The sequence below is a fragment of the Globicephala melas genome, chromosome 16 (assembly GCF_963455315.2).
Source record: "Globicephala melas chromosome 16, mGloMel1.2, whole genome shotgun sequence".
Taxonomy (NCBI): Eukaryota; Metazoa; Chordata; class Mammalia; order Artiodactyla; family Delphinidae; genus Globicephala; species Globicephala melas.
The window spans coordinates 33,464,221-33,482,736 of record NC_083329.1 but is presented as its reverse complement, the minus strand read 5'-3'; the positions used below and the strand labels follow the sequence as shown (position 1 = coordinate 33,482,736).

General features: G+C 36.8%; 1 protein-coding gene across 2 annotated transcripts in view; it reads left to right on the top strand.

The window, feature by feature from the left end:
* The window catches only part of EXOC6 (exocyst complex component 6), a 194,976-nt gene that overhangs the window by 102,637 nt on the left and 73,823 nt on the right, over positions 1–18,516 (top strand). For both annotated transcript variants that reach the window (XM_030865100.2, XM_060286255.1), the window contains exon 18: positions 15,852–16,031. In XM_030865100.2, coding sequence (XP_030720960.1) covers positions 15,852–16,031 — 180 coding nt within the window. The remainder of the gene's footprint in view (positions 1–15,851; positions 16,032–18,516) is intronic.

Below are 18,516 nucleotides of genomic sequence, written 5' to 3'. Positions count from 1 at the left end.
GAACAACTCTGTGCTCGCAAATTTGACAAACTAGATGAAATGAACAAACTCCTTGAAAGACACAATATGCCAAAACTCACACAAGAAGAAATAGACAACCTGAATAGGCCTGTATCAATTAAAGAAATTGAATCAATAATTAATAACCTTCTGAAACAAAGCACCAGGCCCAGATGGGTTTACTGATGAATTCTACCAAATATTTAAGGAAGAAATTACACCAATTATCTACAATATCTTTCGTATAGAAGCAGAGAGAATACTTCTCAATTCATTCTCTGAGGCCAGCATTACCCTAACACCAAAACCAAACAAAGACATTATAAGAAAAGAAAACTACAGACCAATATCTGACATGAATATAGATGCAAAAATCCTTAGCAAAATATTATCAGATTGAATCTAACAATTTATAAAAGGAATTCTACATCATGACCATGTGGGATTTATCCTACTATGCGAAGCTTGTTCATCATTCAAAAATCAGTTAATATATTCGATCACATCAGCAAACTAAAGAAGAAAAATCACATGGTTATATCAATAAATACAGAAAAAGCATTTGATAAAATTCAACCCCCATTCTTGATAAAGACTATCAGTAAACTTGTAATAGAGGAGAACTTCCTCAACTTGATAAAGAATATCTGCAAAAAACCTACAGTTAGCATCATACTTAATGGTGAGAAACTTGAAGCTTTCCCACTAACGTTAGGAACTAGGCAAGAATGTTCCCTTTCACCACTCCTTTTCAACATCATACAGGAAGTTCTAGCTAATGCAATAAGAAAAAGAAATAAAAGATATACTGATTGGGAAGGGAGAAGTAAAACCATTTTTCTTTGCAAATGATATAACTGTTTATGTAGAAACTCTGAAAGGATTTTTTAGAAAACCTTCTGAAACTAATTAGCAACTATAACAAAGTTTCAAGGCACAAGGTTAAAGTATGAAAGTTAATAGCTTTCCTATTTATCAGTGCATTAAGTGGCTCAAGCTGCCATAAAAAACAAACAAACAAACAAAAAGCCATAGACTATGTGGCTTAAACAAGAAAAATTTATTTTCTAACAGTTCTAGAGGCTGGAAGTCAGAGATTAAGGTACCAGCACAGTAGGTACTGGCTTACGGATGGCCACCTTATCACTGGGTCCTCATATATGGTAGACAGCAAAAGAGCTCTGATGGCTCCTCCTTTTCTTATAAGGGTGCTAATCCCATCACGAGGGGCCCGTTCCTCATGACCTCCTCTAAACCTAATTATCCAAAGTCCCCATCTCCAAATACCATCACACTGGGGGTTAGGGCTTCAACATATGAATTTTGGAGGCACATAATTCAGTCCATAACATTCTTCCCTGATCCCCAAAATTCATGTCCTTGCATCCAAAATACACTCATTTCATCCCAAGAGCCCCCAAAGTCTTAACTTGTTCCAGCGTTAACTCTAAGTTCTTACGTCCAAAATCTTATCTAAATGTCATTTAAATCATATATGGGTAAAACTCCAGATATGATTCATTCTAAGGCAAAATTCCTCTCCAGTTGTGAACCTGTGAAACCAGACAAGTCATGTGCTTCTAAGATATAACTGTGGGACAGGCATAGGATAGAAGTTCCATTCCAATAGGGAGAAAGAGAAAATAAGGAAAGGGGTGACAGGTCCCAAGCAAGTCCAAAACTTAGTACGGTGAATTTCATTAGATCATAAGGCTCAAGACTAATCCTCTTTGGTTTAGTATTCTGCTTTCTAGCCTTGCTGAGGTGGGGGTTGTGCCTCTGCAACTCTGCCTGGAGGGAGCCCACCCACAAGGCTCTGGGTGGCTGCCTTCTGACCTGTTGAATCTGAGGCAGTGGCCCCCCTTTTTGAACCAAGGAGGCAGCTCTGATGATCTCTGAATTACCTTAGGGGTTATTATTCACTTGTCTTGAAGAATAGCACATTGTTGTTGCTATTAGCTCTGTGGTCCTGTCCTGTAACATCTAAGAAGTTCAGTAGCCTCCCTTCATTTTCAAATTGGCAGTTTCTGCTCATGTAGTCCCATAATTTCTTATTTATGTATGTATGTATGTATTTATTTATTTTTGTCTGTGTTGGGTCTTCGTTGCTGTGCGTGGGCTTTCTCTAGTTGCCGCAAGTGGGGGCTACTCTTCGTTGCGGTGCGCGGGCTTCTCATTGCAGTGACTTCTCTTGTTGTGGAGTACAGGCTCTAGGCACGCAGGCTCCAGTAATTGTGGCACGCGGGCTCAGTAGTTGTGGCTCATGGGCCCTAGAACGCAGGCTCAGTAGTTGCAGCACATGGGTTTAGTTGCTTCGCGGCATGTGGGGTCTTCCCAGACCAGAGATCGAACCCCTGTCCCCTGCATTGGCAGGCGGATTCTTAACCACTGCACCACCAGGGAAGTCCCCCATAATCTCTTTACCAAGTGATAGTTTAGCTTTACCCTTGGAGTTCTCTTGCTAACCTGATTTCTCAATTTTTGCAATATGGACAAGATGAGAATTTTCCACATCTTTAAGTTCTAATTCCTTTTTGCTTAACAATTTTTTATTCAATTCATTTCTCTCTTTTCTCATTTTACTATAAGCAGTCAGTATGAACCAAGCTGCTCTTTCAATACTTTGCTTAGAAATCTCCTCAGCTAAATATCCAATTTCATTGCTCACAAGTCTGTCTTCCACGAAACACTGAAACATGAACATAATTTAGACACTCTGTATGATACTGTAATGGTTGATATATGTCTTGATACATTTGTCCAAACCCATAGAATATACAGCACCAAGAGTGAACCTTAATTTAAACGATGGCCTTTGAATAATAATGATATTTCAGTGTAGGTTCATTTATGGTAACAAATATACCTCACTGGGGGGCATTTGACAGTGGCAGTGTGGGGTCAGGAGGTATATGGGAAATCACTGTACCTTTCTCTCAATTTTGCTATGCACCTAAAACTGCTCTAAAAACTAAATTATATTTAAATTGAAAAAAGTGAACTCACCCATGTAATTATGAAATCAAGAAATAAAACATTAGATAAGTAGTATTGTAGAAGCCTTCCTCATCCCTCTTCCCAGTTATTATCTCTGCCTTTCAGTACTGACTGTTAATAGTACTGATTAGTTTTGTCTGTTTGGGGCACTATTTATATGGAATCATATATAGTGCATCTTTTTGTGTATCTCACTTCTTTCACTCAATGTGATATTTTGGAATATTTCATTTGTGTTGCTGCATGTGGCTGTAGTTTATTTTCAATTCAGTGTAGTATTCCATTATAAAATTTACTACAATTTATTTTCAGCTACTCAGAGACTTGTTTTTGCTTTCTTCTTGATTATTGACTGCAAATGTGACCTCTGAATAACTGAGGTGTTATTGTATGAATAAAATAAAATTCTTATTTATTTAATTTTTAGTGGTAAATATATAAATTCATAAACTGATATAATCATACTTTTAAAACTAGTAAGGTATTAGGAAGTTTAAAAATTTCTCATTTAAGTTATAACTGTTACATTATTTTACATATAAAGTTGATTTATTTCTGCTTTGCTATAACACTTGCAATATTATTTCTTGACTGATTAATTACATTTCAACTTCTGATTACTCATGTGCTTTGTACATAGTCTTGTGTTATTGGTGGAGTGTTCCTTTGTACAACTTCGTGTTTTATTTATGCAACTTGGTTGTCATTTTTAAAAGGTATGTGACATTTATTTCTTTTGTCACTCATTACCACCAGCTTCTCCTTATCTTCCCCCCATTAGAGAGGGCTGCATAAAGCAGTTTCATGCTTGCAGCTGATTTAATACATTTGAATGACATAAAGTCCTAAAAGATAGATCAGAAAAAAGCAAAAAGCCAAAGCTTAAATATTTATTGAATAAATAATTAGTTTAATTATACAGAAAAGTAAAAAATGGGGATGCTACTTCACCAAAAATATAAAAGCTAACAGAAAAAAAAAAGTATTTTTCAGCTCTGTAAGCAAAAGAGGAAGATCACAAAATTTATGGACCCCATTGATACGTGAATATGCTCAGCTTTCTGTTTTTCTGTAATTTATCATCAGTAGTCAGTTGCTTACAGCAAATGCCTCTTATAAAGGTGTGGAAAGCAGAAACAGAATAGGGAAGAAAATGGTTGAGGATACTTTAAAAAGATGTTTATATCAGATGATGTGCAAACCTGATCACAAACAACCTAGATTACCTAAGAAGTGGCAGATGCTACTCCAAAGCCCCTAGACATTCTTAAAAACTTTTGAAATACAGAAGTCCCTGAAAACTGGAAAGGTAAATATGTAGCACTTGCCTTTTTAAAAGAAAAAGGAGGTAATTTGGTAATTTGAGAATTAGAAAATGATTCAATTTATAATGATTTACAACAGTCCCAGATAATCCAGAAGCTGGATTTTTAATTAGTGTAGACTCTGATTCTAGTTCAAAACATATATTGCCCTTTTTGGCCTATTGTTAGAAGTGGAGTAGCTTAGTAAGTGGCTCTGTGGTAGACTTAGGTTTTTCTAGAACCTACTTTGGTAAGGAGCAAGAAATGAAATACTTTGTCCTGGGACTTCCCTGGTGGCACAGTGGTAAAGAATCCATCTGCCAATGCAGGGAACATGGGTTCAATCCCTGCTCCAGGAAGATCCCACATGCCGCGGAGCAACTAAGCCCGTGCACCACAACTAAGCCTGCGCTCTAGAGCCCATGAGCCACAACTACTGAGGCCATGTGCCACAACTACAGAGTCCACATGCCGCAACTACTGAAGCCCGCGTGCCTAGAGCCCGTGCTCCGCATCAAGAGAAGCCACCACGATGAGAAGCCCACTCACTGCAACAAAGAGTAGCCCCCACTCGCCACAGCTAGAGAAAGCCCATGCATAGCAATGAAGACGCAACACAGCCAAAAAAAAAAAAAAAAAAAAACTTTGTCCTATCTAAAGTGAGGCTTTGATTGTGTCCCAAAGGACATTTTTAAAAATACATTTATTTATTTAGTTTCAGCTTCAGGAGTTGTGCATTGGCAGGCGGATTCTTAACCACTGCGTCACCAGGGAAGTCCCCCAAAGGACATTTTTCTGGGACAAATCAATAATTGCTTGGAACTTTTCACCTAAACTGATAGTTTTGGACTGGGAGGATATATTAAATCATATTTATAGAGCAAAAATCTATTTCTATTGTACTGTGCTAGTTGCTGAGGAAGGGTTGTGGAATGGTTCTTGACCACTAGGATTTAATCTAAAAGGGCAGATAACTACAAAGAAATAACCACAGTGTATAACAAATAGAAAAATGTGGTCCTGTAGACGTGTTTGATTTGGTTTTATAGCATTTGGAATCTCACCTTTAGATTCGATTTATGCTCCATAGTCATCCTGCCTGCCACAGTCACCTTGCCAGTCACACTCATTTATGTTTCCCTGCCTGGACCCTGAAGGCATTTGGGGATTGCATCAATTTGGAGCATGAGTAGGGTTGCAATCAGCAGAGATGAGGAAAGGGAAGAACTGGTATAAACCCGTTCTTAGAAGCTAGAAAGCTCAAGATCAGAAAGTTCAGAGATCCTGAACGTAAAATGCAATGACCCAGCAGAAGGGATATAAAATCATATTTATTTATTTTGTGTTAATAAGCATGCATATTTTGTTTAAAAATCATGTTTGGTTTACATGTGTTTTGAATGTTTCTTCTGGGGGAAAATAAAATTCTTTCTCGACAGTTGGTATCAGTTTCCTGAAATTCTGTCTTCAGCTTCTTTTTCTCTCATCTGAGCCGTAGCTTTCTGTGTGCTACTTTAGCTTTTATTATCTTTTTTTTTTTTAATATTTATTTATTTGGCTGCTTCGGGTCTTAATTGTGGTACTCGGGATCTTCAGTCTTCATTACAGCATGTGGAATCTTTTTAGTTGCGGCATGCAGGATCTAATTCCCTGACCAGGGATCAAGCTCGGGCCCCCTGCATAGGGAGCACAGAGTCTTAGCCACTGGACACCAGGGAAGTCCCAGCTTTTATTATCTAACTCTAGTTATCTTAAGAAGAGTTTTGGATTTGCCCCATGGAAATTGTTTAGGTGTAATTAAATGTAACTCCTACAGTAATCTGTATCTCTAATGGAACAGTTAGTATACTATTTGTGACCTGTTGACTTTAGAGCTATGAGATTATGCATCCCTGATTTATACTACATGTTGACTATGTTCTTTTATGAAGAAATATCTTTTAGGGACTTCCCTGGCAGTCCAGTGGTTAAGACTCCGTACTTCCACTGCAGGGGGCATGGGTTTGATTCCCAGTGTGGAACTAAGATCCCTCATGCCCCGTGGCATGGCCAAAAAAAAAAAATCAAAGAGTTTTCTAGAACTTTATGAAAACTTCAGTTCTTATAATTAATATAAACTTTCTTTCACTTTTTACATTTGACCTCTTAGTTCATTGTGGAGCAGATCTTGAGCTTTATTTAATCCAGAGTGTTATTGGTCAAGAGGTAATATATGATTTGCATGTATATAAGGCAACCAAGCATATCCTAAAACCTACAACTTTTATTTTTGAATCACAGTAATATTGTATAATGAAAAAACCTAGTGATAAGTAGCCATTTCATTAAATTAAGTTGAAGCATAAGGAAGCAAATCATTTTTCTTTTTTAATTGATTTAGGTGCCAAATATAAGACTACAACAACTTTCCTTAATTGTCACACTGATATCTAAAATATGTAAATAAAAAAATCGTAATTTTTAAAATTGGCTCCTCTTTCTGCCTGTCTGACTTTTTATGGTGGTACCACCATTTTTCTTGCTTCCTTTCCTGGAAAATCTGGAGTTATCTTAGATGTATTTCTTTTTAACTGCTCCTGTCATATCCCTTCCCGCATCATAACTGATTACTAGGTTTCTATGTTTAGTCTTATCTACTTTTTTTCCCTCTGTCTATAGTATCACTAGTGACGTTGACTAACGAGTTGGATGCTATATGCTACTAACATTTAGAAATTTCCAGATCAATAGCATAGGTTATCAAAGCATCACTTCTTGAATTAAGAGCAGGAAGAAATTAGCTAGGGAGGACACCTTCATTTTGACTATTCCAACTTCATCTCCTGCTTAGATTTTTAAGGCTCAGAAAAATGTCATAGAAGTGTTCGCCTTGCTCCAAATGAGTAATATTAAATGTAACCTTTCTTCTTCTAGAATGTTCAATAAAATGTTTTAAGCCACTTGTATTAATCAAGGAAACTAAAAGAAAATTGACAAGAACTGATAGAAAACCCAACTCGAACCGTCTTAAACAATCGAGGGAAATTATTAGCCACTATGACTGGAAAGTCCAAGAATAGGTCAGATTCCATGTAAGGCAGAGCCAGCTACTCAGGAAATGTCACCAAGGACCCAGAGTCCTTTTATCTTTGAACTCCACTTTATGCAGTTTTGGCCTCATCTTCAGACTGTACATGGTAGGCTTTCTCCTCTGGTAGTAAAATGGCTGCGAGGTCACAGTTCCAAACCTTATATCCTCATGCACTATCATCTAAAAGAGTGTGTCCCTCTACTAGCTGCTAAGGAACTACCTGTGGGTAAGAGGATGACCATGGTTAGTTGACTTAAACTCATCAGGATCCATCCTTGGCACTAGATCAGTCCTATCCAGACCAAATAGAGCTGTGAATGGGAGCAGAGTGATTTTTCCAAAATGCATCTGGGGACTTTTCCAAGAAGGGGGAATGGATGATAGACAGTAAATCATAGATGTTTACTAAAATACTCAGTGATATTACTACTTATCTTTTATTCAGAACACACATGCTTATTGGTCTGTGAGGTCTAGCATGGAGTTTGTGCATATGTCTGTTTAAAAAAGTTCTTAGGGTGATTCTGTTGCACACCTGTGGTTAAGAACCACTGATAGGGCTTCCCTGGTGACGCAGTGGTTGAGAGTCCGCCTGCCGATGCAGGGGACATGGGTTCGTGCCCCGGTCTGGGAGGATCCCACATGCCGCGGAGCGACTGGGCCCGTGAGCCATGGCCGCTGAGCCTGCGTGTCCGGAGCCTGTGCTCCGCAACGGGAGCGGCCACAACAGTGAGAGGCCCACATACCGAAAAAAAAAAAGAAAAAAAAGAACCTCTGATAGCATGGTATCACTTACTTCTTGTACATTGAAATAAAAAATAGTTCTCAAGTTATGTGGTGTACATTTCTGTCTCCAGAGGGCACTGTTTCTTTAACAAGCAAATGAGGAATTTAATTTTTTTGTTTATAAGCTGAACCTTTTGAAATTTAATTTAGGAGTTAGTTGATATGTTCTTGACATTCTGGTCAGGTCATAAGGATTGAAGAGTATTTCAGTTTCACCTGTAGTATAACTACCCAGGAAGTCCAAACTAATTTTCTTAACAGCCTCTGAATAACAATTAATGATCTCTTTTAGAAATATCTTACCAAATAATTCAGTGTATCCTTGTGTATAAATACAGGAAAAGTTACAATGAAATCTTTTTCTGTGTTTCTTTCCTTGCTCCTATTTCTTTAAAAATAAAATGTAGTGAGTCAGGTCATGCACCTGTTTTGTAATGATTATATTTGTCTGGTTTATAAAATAAGCGGAATCCTTAGTCCTTAGCAAAGTCCTTTCAGGTGTTAACTTTAAAACATGTTTCTGGACTTCCCTGGTGGCGCAGTGGTTAAGAGTCCGCCTGCCAATGCAGAGGACACAGGTTTGATTCCTGGTCTGGGAAGATCGCACATGCAACTAACCCCATGCGCCACAACTACTGAAGCCCATGCTCTTTAGGGCCCGCATGCCACAACTACTGAAGCCCGCGAGGCTAGAGCCCGTACTATGCAACAAGAGAAGCCACTGCAATGAGAAGCCCGTGCACCGCAACTAGAGTAGCCCCCGCTCACCACAACTAGAGAAAGCCTGCACAGAGCAACGAAGACCCAGTGCAGCCAAAAAAAAAAAAAGAAAAGAAAAAAAAAAAAGAAACACGTTTCTGCCTAGAACTGCTGTCCGAAATTTTTCTTTCACACAGCACAGCCACTGACTGCCTTAGATTTCTTTTTTATTATAGCCTGTTGAAAGTATTAATAAGCTTCTAAAAATAAAAAATACTCCTCTCCCAAACTTCATTTAAATTTATCTTAATCTGGATAGTATATGGGAAAAGTGGAACCTGTTCTTGATGTCACCTCAGAAAAGTAGATCAATCAGCAGATTTCTAAATAGTAACAGCAAAACGTAATAAATAAATTTTGAGTTTTTTTCTGTTTATTTTTGCTTAGTTCTTTTTTTAGAAAATTAGTGGGTTTTGAATCACTTTATCCAGAAAGCATATAATGACTTTATTTGACTATAATGTGAATAGTTTCATCATCATCACTTTTATAATTTTTCTTCCTTCAGATAAATACAGCATTTGTTTTCTTTCATGACTTCAAATTTTCTAGATTTTTGGACCCTCTCTCCATCTCAGATTTTGGTTAATATTTTAATTGTCCCATATTGCTTTTTAAAAAATCTAGGAAAATGCGAAATAACATCTTCTTTATTTTAATGAAATTCTGTAGAGTAAAAAGGGAAATTAAGTATACTATTAATTTTAAAGGTAGATTTAAATTAGGATTTTAAAAGAATAGCCATTTAAAAAAAAAATCTAGAATTTCACCAAGTTGTTTAGCTCTGTGAGTTTGGAGGAAAGGGGTCCCTTGATACTGGTTTTAAAAATTTTGTTAGGTATCTTGTTCCCTTTTTGCCTATGTTAGAGGCATCCCAGAAAAGCAAGAGAAATCATATGTAGCAGTCTGAGTGCAGCAGATAGGAAATGTAGTAGAAGATGGGAGCAGTGAGACTCCAGATTTTCTTTGCCTGGTGATAGAAGGGAAGTGGGTTGAGCATTATGGGATGCTTATACAGTTCTGAGCTTTAAGCCTCCCTTATCCAGCTGCCTTCTAGAATTGCAGAGATTCAGTAAAGGTAGTGAGACATGAAACAGAGGGGGCTGATGATGAACACTGGGGCAAAATGCAAAGTGGTAATAATAAACACTTTTATATTGCTTTGAGAAATTGACATATAGGTGGTATCATTAATGTGTATAATGGTTTAGTTCTGTAGCCATAAGCATTTGCCATCTTGGGTACCTGCCCCTAATGCTGTTCAGCAGGCTAAAGAGAGATATATATTATTGCCATGACTAATTGCTGCACATTAAACATGACCCCCTTTCCATCTCACCACTGTTTCATGTTTTAAAAAATTATTCTGTGAATGTTTAATGCCCAATTTTTTTCTTCCTTACATGCAAATAACTACAATTAAGTTAAGCTAATTGGGCAATTTGAAAGGCTTGAGATTATACTAATTGTCTCAGTACAGTTCACTTAAGAACTGTAAACATTTATTGAGCATTACTAAGTACCCAACACTAGTAGGTGCAAGGAAACTAACTTTTTTTGAGCACCTACTAGGTACCAAGTACTGTTAGGTATTTTACATTAATGGTAGAAACTTGTGTAATGCTCAGAACAGCTCTCTGAGTGATGATGATGCTCTTTTCATAGATGAAAAACTAGGATTTACAAAAGTTAAGTAATTTGCTCAAGATGTAAAGATAAGTGAAATAGTGGCCATCGAACCTCTTCTTATTTTCTCAAACCCCTGGCCCGTATTTTTTATAGATAATTTTTCCATTATTCATTATTAGCAAGATGGTGATTTCTTTTAATGACTACAAATTTCTTGACACTTCTATCCTTAAGAAGTGGGGATCTATGTCCCCTCCCCTGGAATCTGGGCAGGCTTGTGACTGCTTTAACCAGTAGATGACAGGGAAAACAATGTTGTGAGACTCTGAGGCTAGGACATAAAAGGCAATGTTGTTTCCACCTTAATGCATGGAACACACATGCTTGGAGGCCTGAGCTGCCATGTAAAAAGTCCAGGTACCCTGTAGCCACCATGCTGTGGGGAAGCCAAGCCTTATGGAGAGTCTGCCTATCCAGACACGTGAGTGAAGAAACCTCCAGGTGATTCTAATCACCCGCTGTTGAGTCTCATTCTCAGCCTTCAAGTCATCCCAGTTGAGGTCCTGGATAGAGTGGAATGAAGTCATCCTTACTGTTCCCTGTCTGCATTCCTAACCCATGGAATCTGTGAGCATAATAAAATGCTTGTTATGTTAAGTCACTAAGATTTGGGGGGTAGTTTGTTACTCAACAATAGTAACTGGAACAGCAAGTGACATAAACCTTTCCAGCCCGCATGATCTCTCCTTTTTCACTACACGTTTACTACACATGTAGTCATTACTAATTTGTTAATATTTATTCATCATGTGATTATTTCATTTGAGGTACTTTTCTATCCCAACTAGGTTATAAACTTCTTTGAGGCAGGAGTGATTAAAAAAATTTTTTTAAAAAGTACTCATCAACTGTCTACTCTGTTGCAAGCACTGTTCTAGGTGCTGAGGATTAATCAGTGAACAGAAACAGATGCAAACTTTCTGCCTTAATGGAGCTTACATTTTAGTGGGTGTTTTGTACCTACATTACCTAAGAGTATCAAATTTATAGTGGCTGATACAGTGTTATTGATAAACTCTAATGTTAAACTCCTCAATCTTAAGATTTTTCTGAGTAGAGTTGCATTGCATTAGAAAATTTAACAGCTTAAGTTGCTGTAGTTAATTTTATTTTGAGTCAGAACTCATTTAGCTACTGTCATATTTAATAATTATTAAAATTTCAGTTAATAACATTACCTTATCTTAAATTCCTGTTTATTTAAAACAATGTTTTCCTTTATAGTTGAGAAGAGACACTGTTGAAAGCTTTTGTTATCGTGTCAAGTTTGTGTTAGACCTCTGAGTAGGGAGAACAGAAAAATCTTTCTTGGAATTCCTGTTTCAATCCTACTGTGTAGGCAAGCATGCAAATGGAAAGATGCCTACCAGTAGTTAGTTTTCTTCAACTCAACGTGAGTAGTAAGTGGTTAGACATTGTGAAAATTAGAGAGGGAGCCAAAAAAGCATTGAAATGCGAAAATGGTACGTTTTGATTGTCCATGTTTACCTTCTCTTAAAGTGTTCTTTTTTTGAAAATTTCTTAAGGCACACAAACCAAGATACCAAAGTAAGAGTTCCTGATTATATTTTTAAAAGTTACAACTCAAATGACATCCCTTCTACAAAGCTTTTTATCAAATAAGAAGTAATTATTTCCTCCTTTGTTTACTCAGCATGCTTTGTTTTAAACCTCTAATGTAGCACTAATCATGTTTTGTAATATTGTATCTCTTCCTGGATTGTGAGATCCTTGAGGGTGGGAGATATCTTTGTACTGCTGTTGTACTGCTGGGAGATATCTTTGTACTGCTGTTATTCATAGACATGATATAAATGATATATTAGGTTAAGTTGTATGCAGATATATTATGGGACTGATAATGGTGAGTGATACTTAGGTCTCTTCTTAGTCAAGATATGAATCTAAATAAATAATAGTTGTTTTTTTTTTTCTTTTTGGCCATGATGTGTGGCTTGCAGGATCTTAGTTCCCCGACCAGGGATTGAACCTGTGCCCTCGGCAGTGAAAGTTCAGAGTCCCAACCACTCGACTGCCAGGGAATTCCCAATAAGTATTAGTTTTGCCAGAAATATCACATTGCCACCACCACTGCCCCCAACCACCATCAAATTAAATCTCGCTCTCAACTCTACTAGCCAGAGTGGCAAGTTGTCCACCCTCCTTAAGGTGATAAAAGGAATTCCAGGGCCTTTTACAGTCTAAAAAAAAACTGAGAGAAAGGCAGAGATTGTTCTAGTTTTAACTTTCAAAATGCTTTTTGTCCAAGTCTGTGTGATCCTTTAAAAGAGAAGCATAGGCGTGAAGATCTTTTGCCTTGGTGCCAAAAGACACAATGCCTAATCTTCAGTCCCCCAACATCCCTCATGCTGTTCTGTCAGAGTGCCGCTGTCTAAGTGAGAACCCACAACTCTTATTTCTTCTTCTAGCTTCTTAAGTTGGAAGTTTAGGTTATTGATGTGAGATCTTTCTTCATTTATAATATAGGCATGTATAGCTATAAATTTCTCTCTAAGCACCTCTTTCATTGTATCCTGTACGTTTTGATAGTGTGCTCTTATTTTTGTTTATCGCGATGTTTTTTGTTTGTTTGTTTTCTTGGCCTCACTGTGCGGCATGTGGAACTTCCCCAACCACATCGAATCTGAGCCCACTGCAGTGGAAGCGCTGAGTCTTAACCACTGGACCACCAGGGAAGTCCCTCAAAGTAGTTTTTGATTTTGATCATGATTTCTTCTTTGACCCATTAGTTATTTATTGGAGTCTCTTGTTTAACTTCCATGTATTTGTGAATTTTCCAGCACCTTCTGTTATTAATTTCTAATTCCATTCCGTTGTGGTCAGAGAGCATACTTTGTATGATTTCAGTACTTTAAAAGTTTGTTTTATGACCTAACTTATGCTCTGTTCTGGATAGTGTCCTACGTTCACTTGAGAATAATGCATGGTCTGCTAATGTTGAGTTGAATGTTCAGTAGATGTCTGTTAGGTCTAGTTGGTTGATATTGTTGATCTAATCTTCTTTGTCTTCTGCCTACTCAGATTTGCTGTTGAACCCCTGTAATGACTTTTTCATTTCATTTATTGTATTTTTCAACTGCAGAAATTTTATTAGGTTCTTCTTTTTTAAAAGTAATTTCTGTCTCTTAATTTATAGTCAATTTTGTGAGGTATTGTTCTCATATTTTCCTTTAGTTCTTTGGTTATTTTAAATAGCTGATTTTAAACCTTTGTCTTATAGACCAGTGTCTCATAGTTTCTTGTTTCTTTGTGTAACTTGTAAATTTTGTTGAAAACTGGACATTTAAAATAATGTAACATGGATGGACCTAGAGATTGACATACTAAGTGAAGTAAGTCAGAGAAAGACAAATATATGATTTCGCTTATATGTGGAATCTAAAAAAAAGGTACAAATGAACTTATTTGCAAAACAGAAGTAGAGTCACAGATGTAGAAAACAAACATGATTAGCAGGGGATGGGGGGGGCAGGGATAAATTGGGAGATTGGGATTGAGATATACACACTACTAATAGTAAAACAGATAACTGATAAGAACCTACTGTATAGCACAGGAGACTCTACTTAATACTCTGTAATGACCTATATGGGAAAAGAATCTTAAAAAAGAGTGAATATATGTATATGTATAACTGATTCACTTTGCTGTACACCTGAAACTAACACAACGTTGTAAATCAACTATACTCCAATAATATTTTTAAATAAATTAATTAATTAAATAATGTAATGTGGCAATTCTGGAAGTCAGATTCTCTTCTCTCCTCAAAGTTTGTTGTTTCTTCTTGGTGGTTGGTTGGTTGTTTCATGACTTCTCTGAATTAATTCTGTAAAGTCTGTATTTTTTGTTGTGTGTGGCCACTTAAGTCTCTGCTTGGTTAGCTTAGTGGCCAGCTAATGATTGGACATAGATTTCCTTAAAAACCTGGAACCAATCAGTCTCCCAGTCTTTGCTAAGGGACTCTCTGTGTGTATTGGGGCATGCCTTCAGCAATCAGGCATTTGACAACTCTGCATTAGCCTTCACTTCCTGCTTGCCCAGAGCTTCGGGGTCAGCTGTAAATGAGAGCTTAGAGCTTTCTCAGGTCTTTCCTGAGCAGGTGAACAGCCCTACGCATGTACATAGTCTTCTAGGTTCCCAGGAATATGTCAGAGCTTTTCAAAGCCATCTATGGACATCTCATTCCCCAGTTTTTCCTTTTAAGCTTTTTGGTTAGCTTATTGTATACCCTAGCTATTATCTACCACCTGAGGTATCTGTGATGTTAAACAATTGCCTATAATTGTTTTTAACAAATGCCCCCAAGAAAAAGGCTTTCTGCTCTGGACAATCACCAGTTTAGGTCATATAAAGACATCTCTGCAAGTGATGTCTTCCAGGGAACCACCAGATAGGTCAAATAATGATAATTTTCTGGGAATGTGGCTTTGAAGGAACTCCAGTCCATTCTGCCCCACTTTGTTCACTGACAGGCTGCTGGTTTGCACCACAATTGTGGGATGTTGATTTTCAAGGATACTGTGGAGCTGGACCCGGGCAAGGAGAGTGGAAATGGGGCACATCAAAACATCACAAAGCTTGTTTCCTTACCAAGATTCAGAAATTTTTCATGAATAATGCTGCTTGAATTGCTACAAGTTTTGAATTAATTTCCAGACTTCTAGAAAAATTGATTTTTGACAACTTTTGCTAGTTTTCTTGATGCTTTTATGGATCAGAAAATGTTTGTATATCCTTACTCTGCTATTTTTGCATCACTCCCTTTGTTTCTTTTCTCCTCCTTTGAGAAGTTAACTATTTTACGGGCAGCAGTGGGGGTGGGGGGCTATTTGACTCAAAACACCAGTAAGTTTCATTTCTTCTCTGATGGTCCAACTTAATTTCCCTCAGTGAGTCAACAGATGGGAGTGGTCTTCTGCATTCTTGACAACTTCCGTTTTCCATTTCTTAGAGCTGTGAGAACAATTCAGAATTGATAACTAATAAGTTCTACTACCAGATAAAGACAAAAAAGGTGATAGTAAGTTTGGAAAAAAAGTGATATCTACTCAAATAAATAGAGTACTTCCAACCAAAAATCCAACAGTTTTCTTGGACTTTGAATAAATATTTAAAATGTTAGACCAAAGAAAAATAAAAAACAAAATTTAGAATTTTAAGAAAACTTGTTTTATTAACTGCTTCTATAACTGTTTCTTACTTTTTATGTTGTCTCCTGTCAGGATGCCCGACATGCAGCAGAAGGAGAAATATATACCAAACTTAATCAGAAAATTGATGAATTTGTTCAGCTTGCTGATTATGACTGGACAATGTCTGAGCCAGATGGAAGAGCTAGTGGTTACTTAATGGATCTTATTAATTTTTTGAGAAGCATCTTTCAAGTGTTTACTCATTTGCCCGTAAGTATAAAAAAATTTCAAAAAATTGTTATAATTTTGCTTTCTGAAGTATATTTTAGAATTCAATTTTAGTTGGAGGCTTACTTGTTTAAACCAACTTCCTAGCTTGAATATTTCTTTTCTATTTTTATAAATCAATTTGTGAAGAATCTTAGCCATTTTTTACTGAGTAAAAATTGATATATAACATTTATATAAATTTCAGATGTATAACATTATAAATCAATATTTTATACACTACAGTGACCACCACCATAAGTCTAGTTACCATCCCCTTCACCCACTTCACCCTCCCCCCGACCCCTATCCCTCTGGTAACCACCAATCTATTCTCTGTATCTTTGAGTTTGTCTTTGTTTTTATTTTGTTTGATTCCACATACAAATGCAATATACAGTATTTGTCTTTCTCCATCTGACTTATTTCACTTAGCATAATACTCTCAAGGTCCATCCATGTTGTCACAAATGGCAAAATTTCTTTCTTTTTTATAGCTGTATAGGTTGTATACATGTGCTACATTTTCTTTATCTATTCATCCATTGATGGACACTTAGGTTGTTCTCATATCTTGGCTATTGTTAATTATGCTTCAGTGATCATAGGGGTGCATATACTTTCAAATCTGTGTCTTCCTGTTTCTCCAAATAAATATGCAGAACTAGAACAGCTGGATCATATGGCAGTTCTACTTTTAATTTTTTGAGGACTCTCCATACTGTTTTCCATAGTGGCTGCACCAGTTTACATTGTCACCAACAGCATATGAGGGTTCCCTTTTCTCCACATTTTCTCCAATACTTATTATTTCTGGTTGTTTTGATAATAGCCATTCTAACAAATGTGAGGTGATATCTCATTGAAGTTTTGATTTGCATTTTCCTGATGATTAGTGATGTTGAACATCTTTTCATGTGCCTGTTGGCCATCTGTATGTCATCTTTAGAAAAATATCTATTCAGATCTTCTGTCCAGTTTTTCAGCTGTTTGTTTTTTTGTTGTTGAGTTGTGTGAGTTCTTTATATATCTTGGATATTAACCCCTTATTGGGTATATGATTTGCAAATATCTTCTCCCATTGCCTTTTCATTTTGTTGATGGTTTCCTTCACTGTGCAGAAGCTTTTTAGTTTCATGTGGCACATTTATTTTTGCTTTTGTTTCTCTTACCTTTGAGGTCAGATCTAAAAAACATGGCTAAGACCAATGTCAAGGAGGTTACCTCCTATGTTTTCTTACAGAAATTTTATAGTTTCAAGTCTTTAATCCATTTTGAGTTAATTTTTGTGTATGCTATAAGATAGTGGTCTAGTTTCATTTTTTTGCATGTGGCTGCCCAGTTTTCCCAACACCATTTATTGAAAAGATTCTCCTTTCCCCACTGTATGTTCTTGGCCTCTTTGTTGTAAATTAGTTGTCCATGTATGTGTGGGTTTATTCCTGGACTCTCTATTATGTTCCACTGAACAGTGTGTCCGTTTTTGTACCAATACCATGTTTTGATTACTGTGGCTTTGTAGTATAGTTTGAAATCAGGGATCATGATACCTCTTTAGTCAGTTATTTGAAATTTTAATTTGTTTTACTTTTTAACCCAAATAACTACAACTCTCTTTCCACCAAACCCAAAACAAAACCCTGAAGTTGACAGCACAGGCTTAAATAGAAATAAACTCTAATAGGAGTAGTTTTTATGAAAGTCAATATAATCAATGCCTTTTCCTATCAGAAAAGGCCAAGAAATTATTGGATATTTTTAGGCTAGAGATTAAAGGTAAAATAGGAACATTGTTCTATACTAATATATAGTCATAGTACATCTATATCTTGAATAATCTGTTGATTAAACATTAAAAAAAAACGATGTAACAGGGATATTTGAGCGTGAATAGGCTGAAACACTGGATTCTTCAGAAGAGGGATGCAAAGGGAATTCCCTGGCGGTCTAGTGGTTAGGACTCCATGCTTTCACTGCTGAGGGCCCAGGTTCAGTCCCTGGTTGGGGAGCTAAGATCCCACAAGCCGCACGGTGCGACCAAAGGGAAAAAAAAAAGGAAGGCAAAGATCAAAGAGATGATGGTAGGGTGCACATTCTCTCATTAGGTATATTTAACAAAAGAACTACTGTTAAAATGTGAATGGAATAGTTTTGTACAAATAAAATAGGGAGAAATTTTGACCTTTTTATAATCTCATGATAAGATGTAGCTAGACACAACAAAGTTTAATATGGAGCCTACCCAACTGCTTCCAACCATCTCCCTTGTTTAAAATGAAAAAAAAAAAAGTTATTCTCCTCACCCTTCACTCTTTCCCCATCAAAGGGCCACTTAGAATAGTTGAAGGAAGGTGTTGCTAAAAAATAAATAGAAGAATTTCTTAAAGAGATTTTAACAGTGGATTTGTGCCAAAGAACTTTTAGAAGCTTACCCAGGGATGATACTATATTCCTCACTGTTGTCCTTGAGTTGAAAAAGAGAACGTGT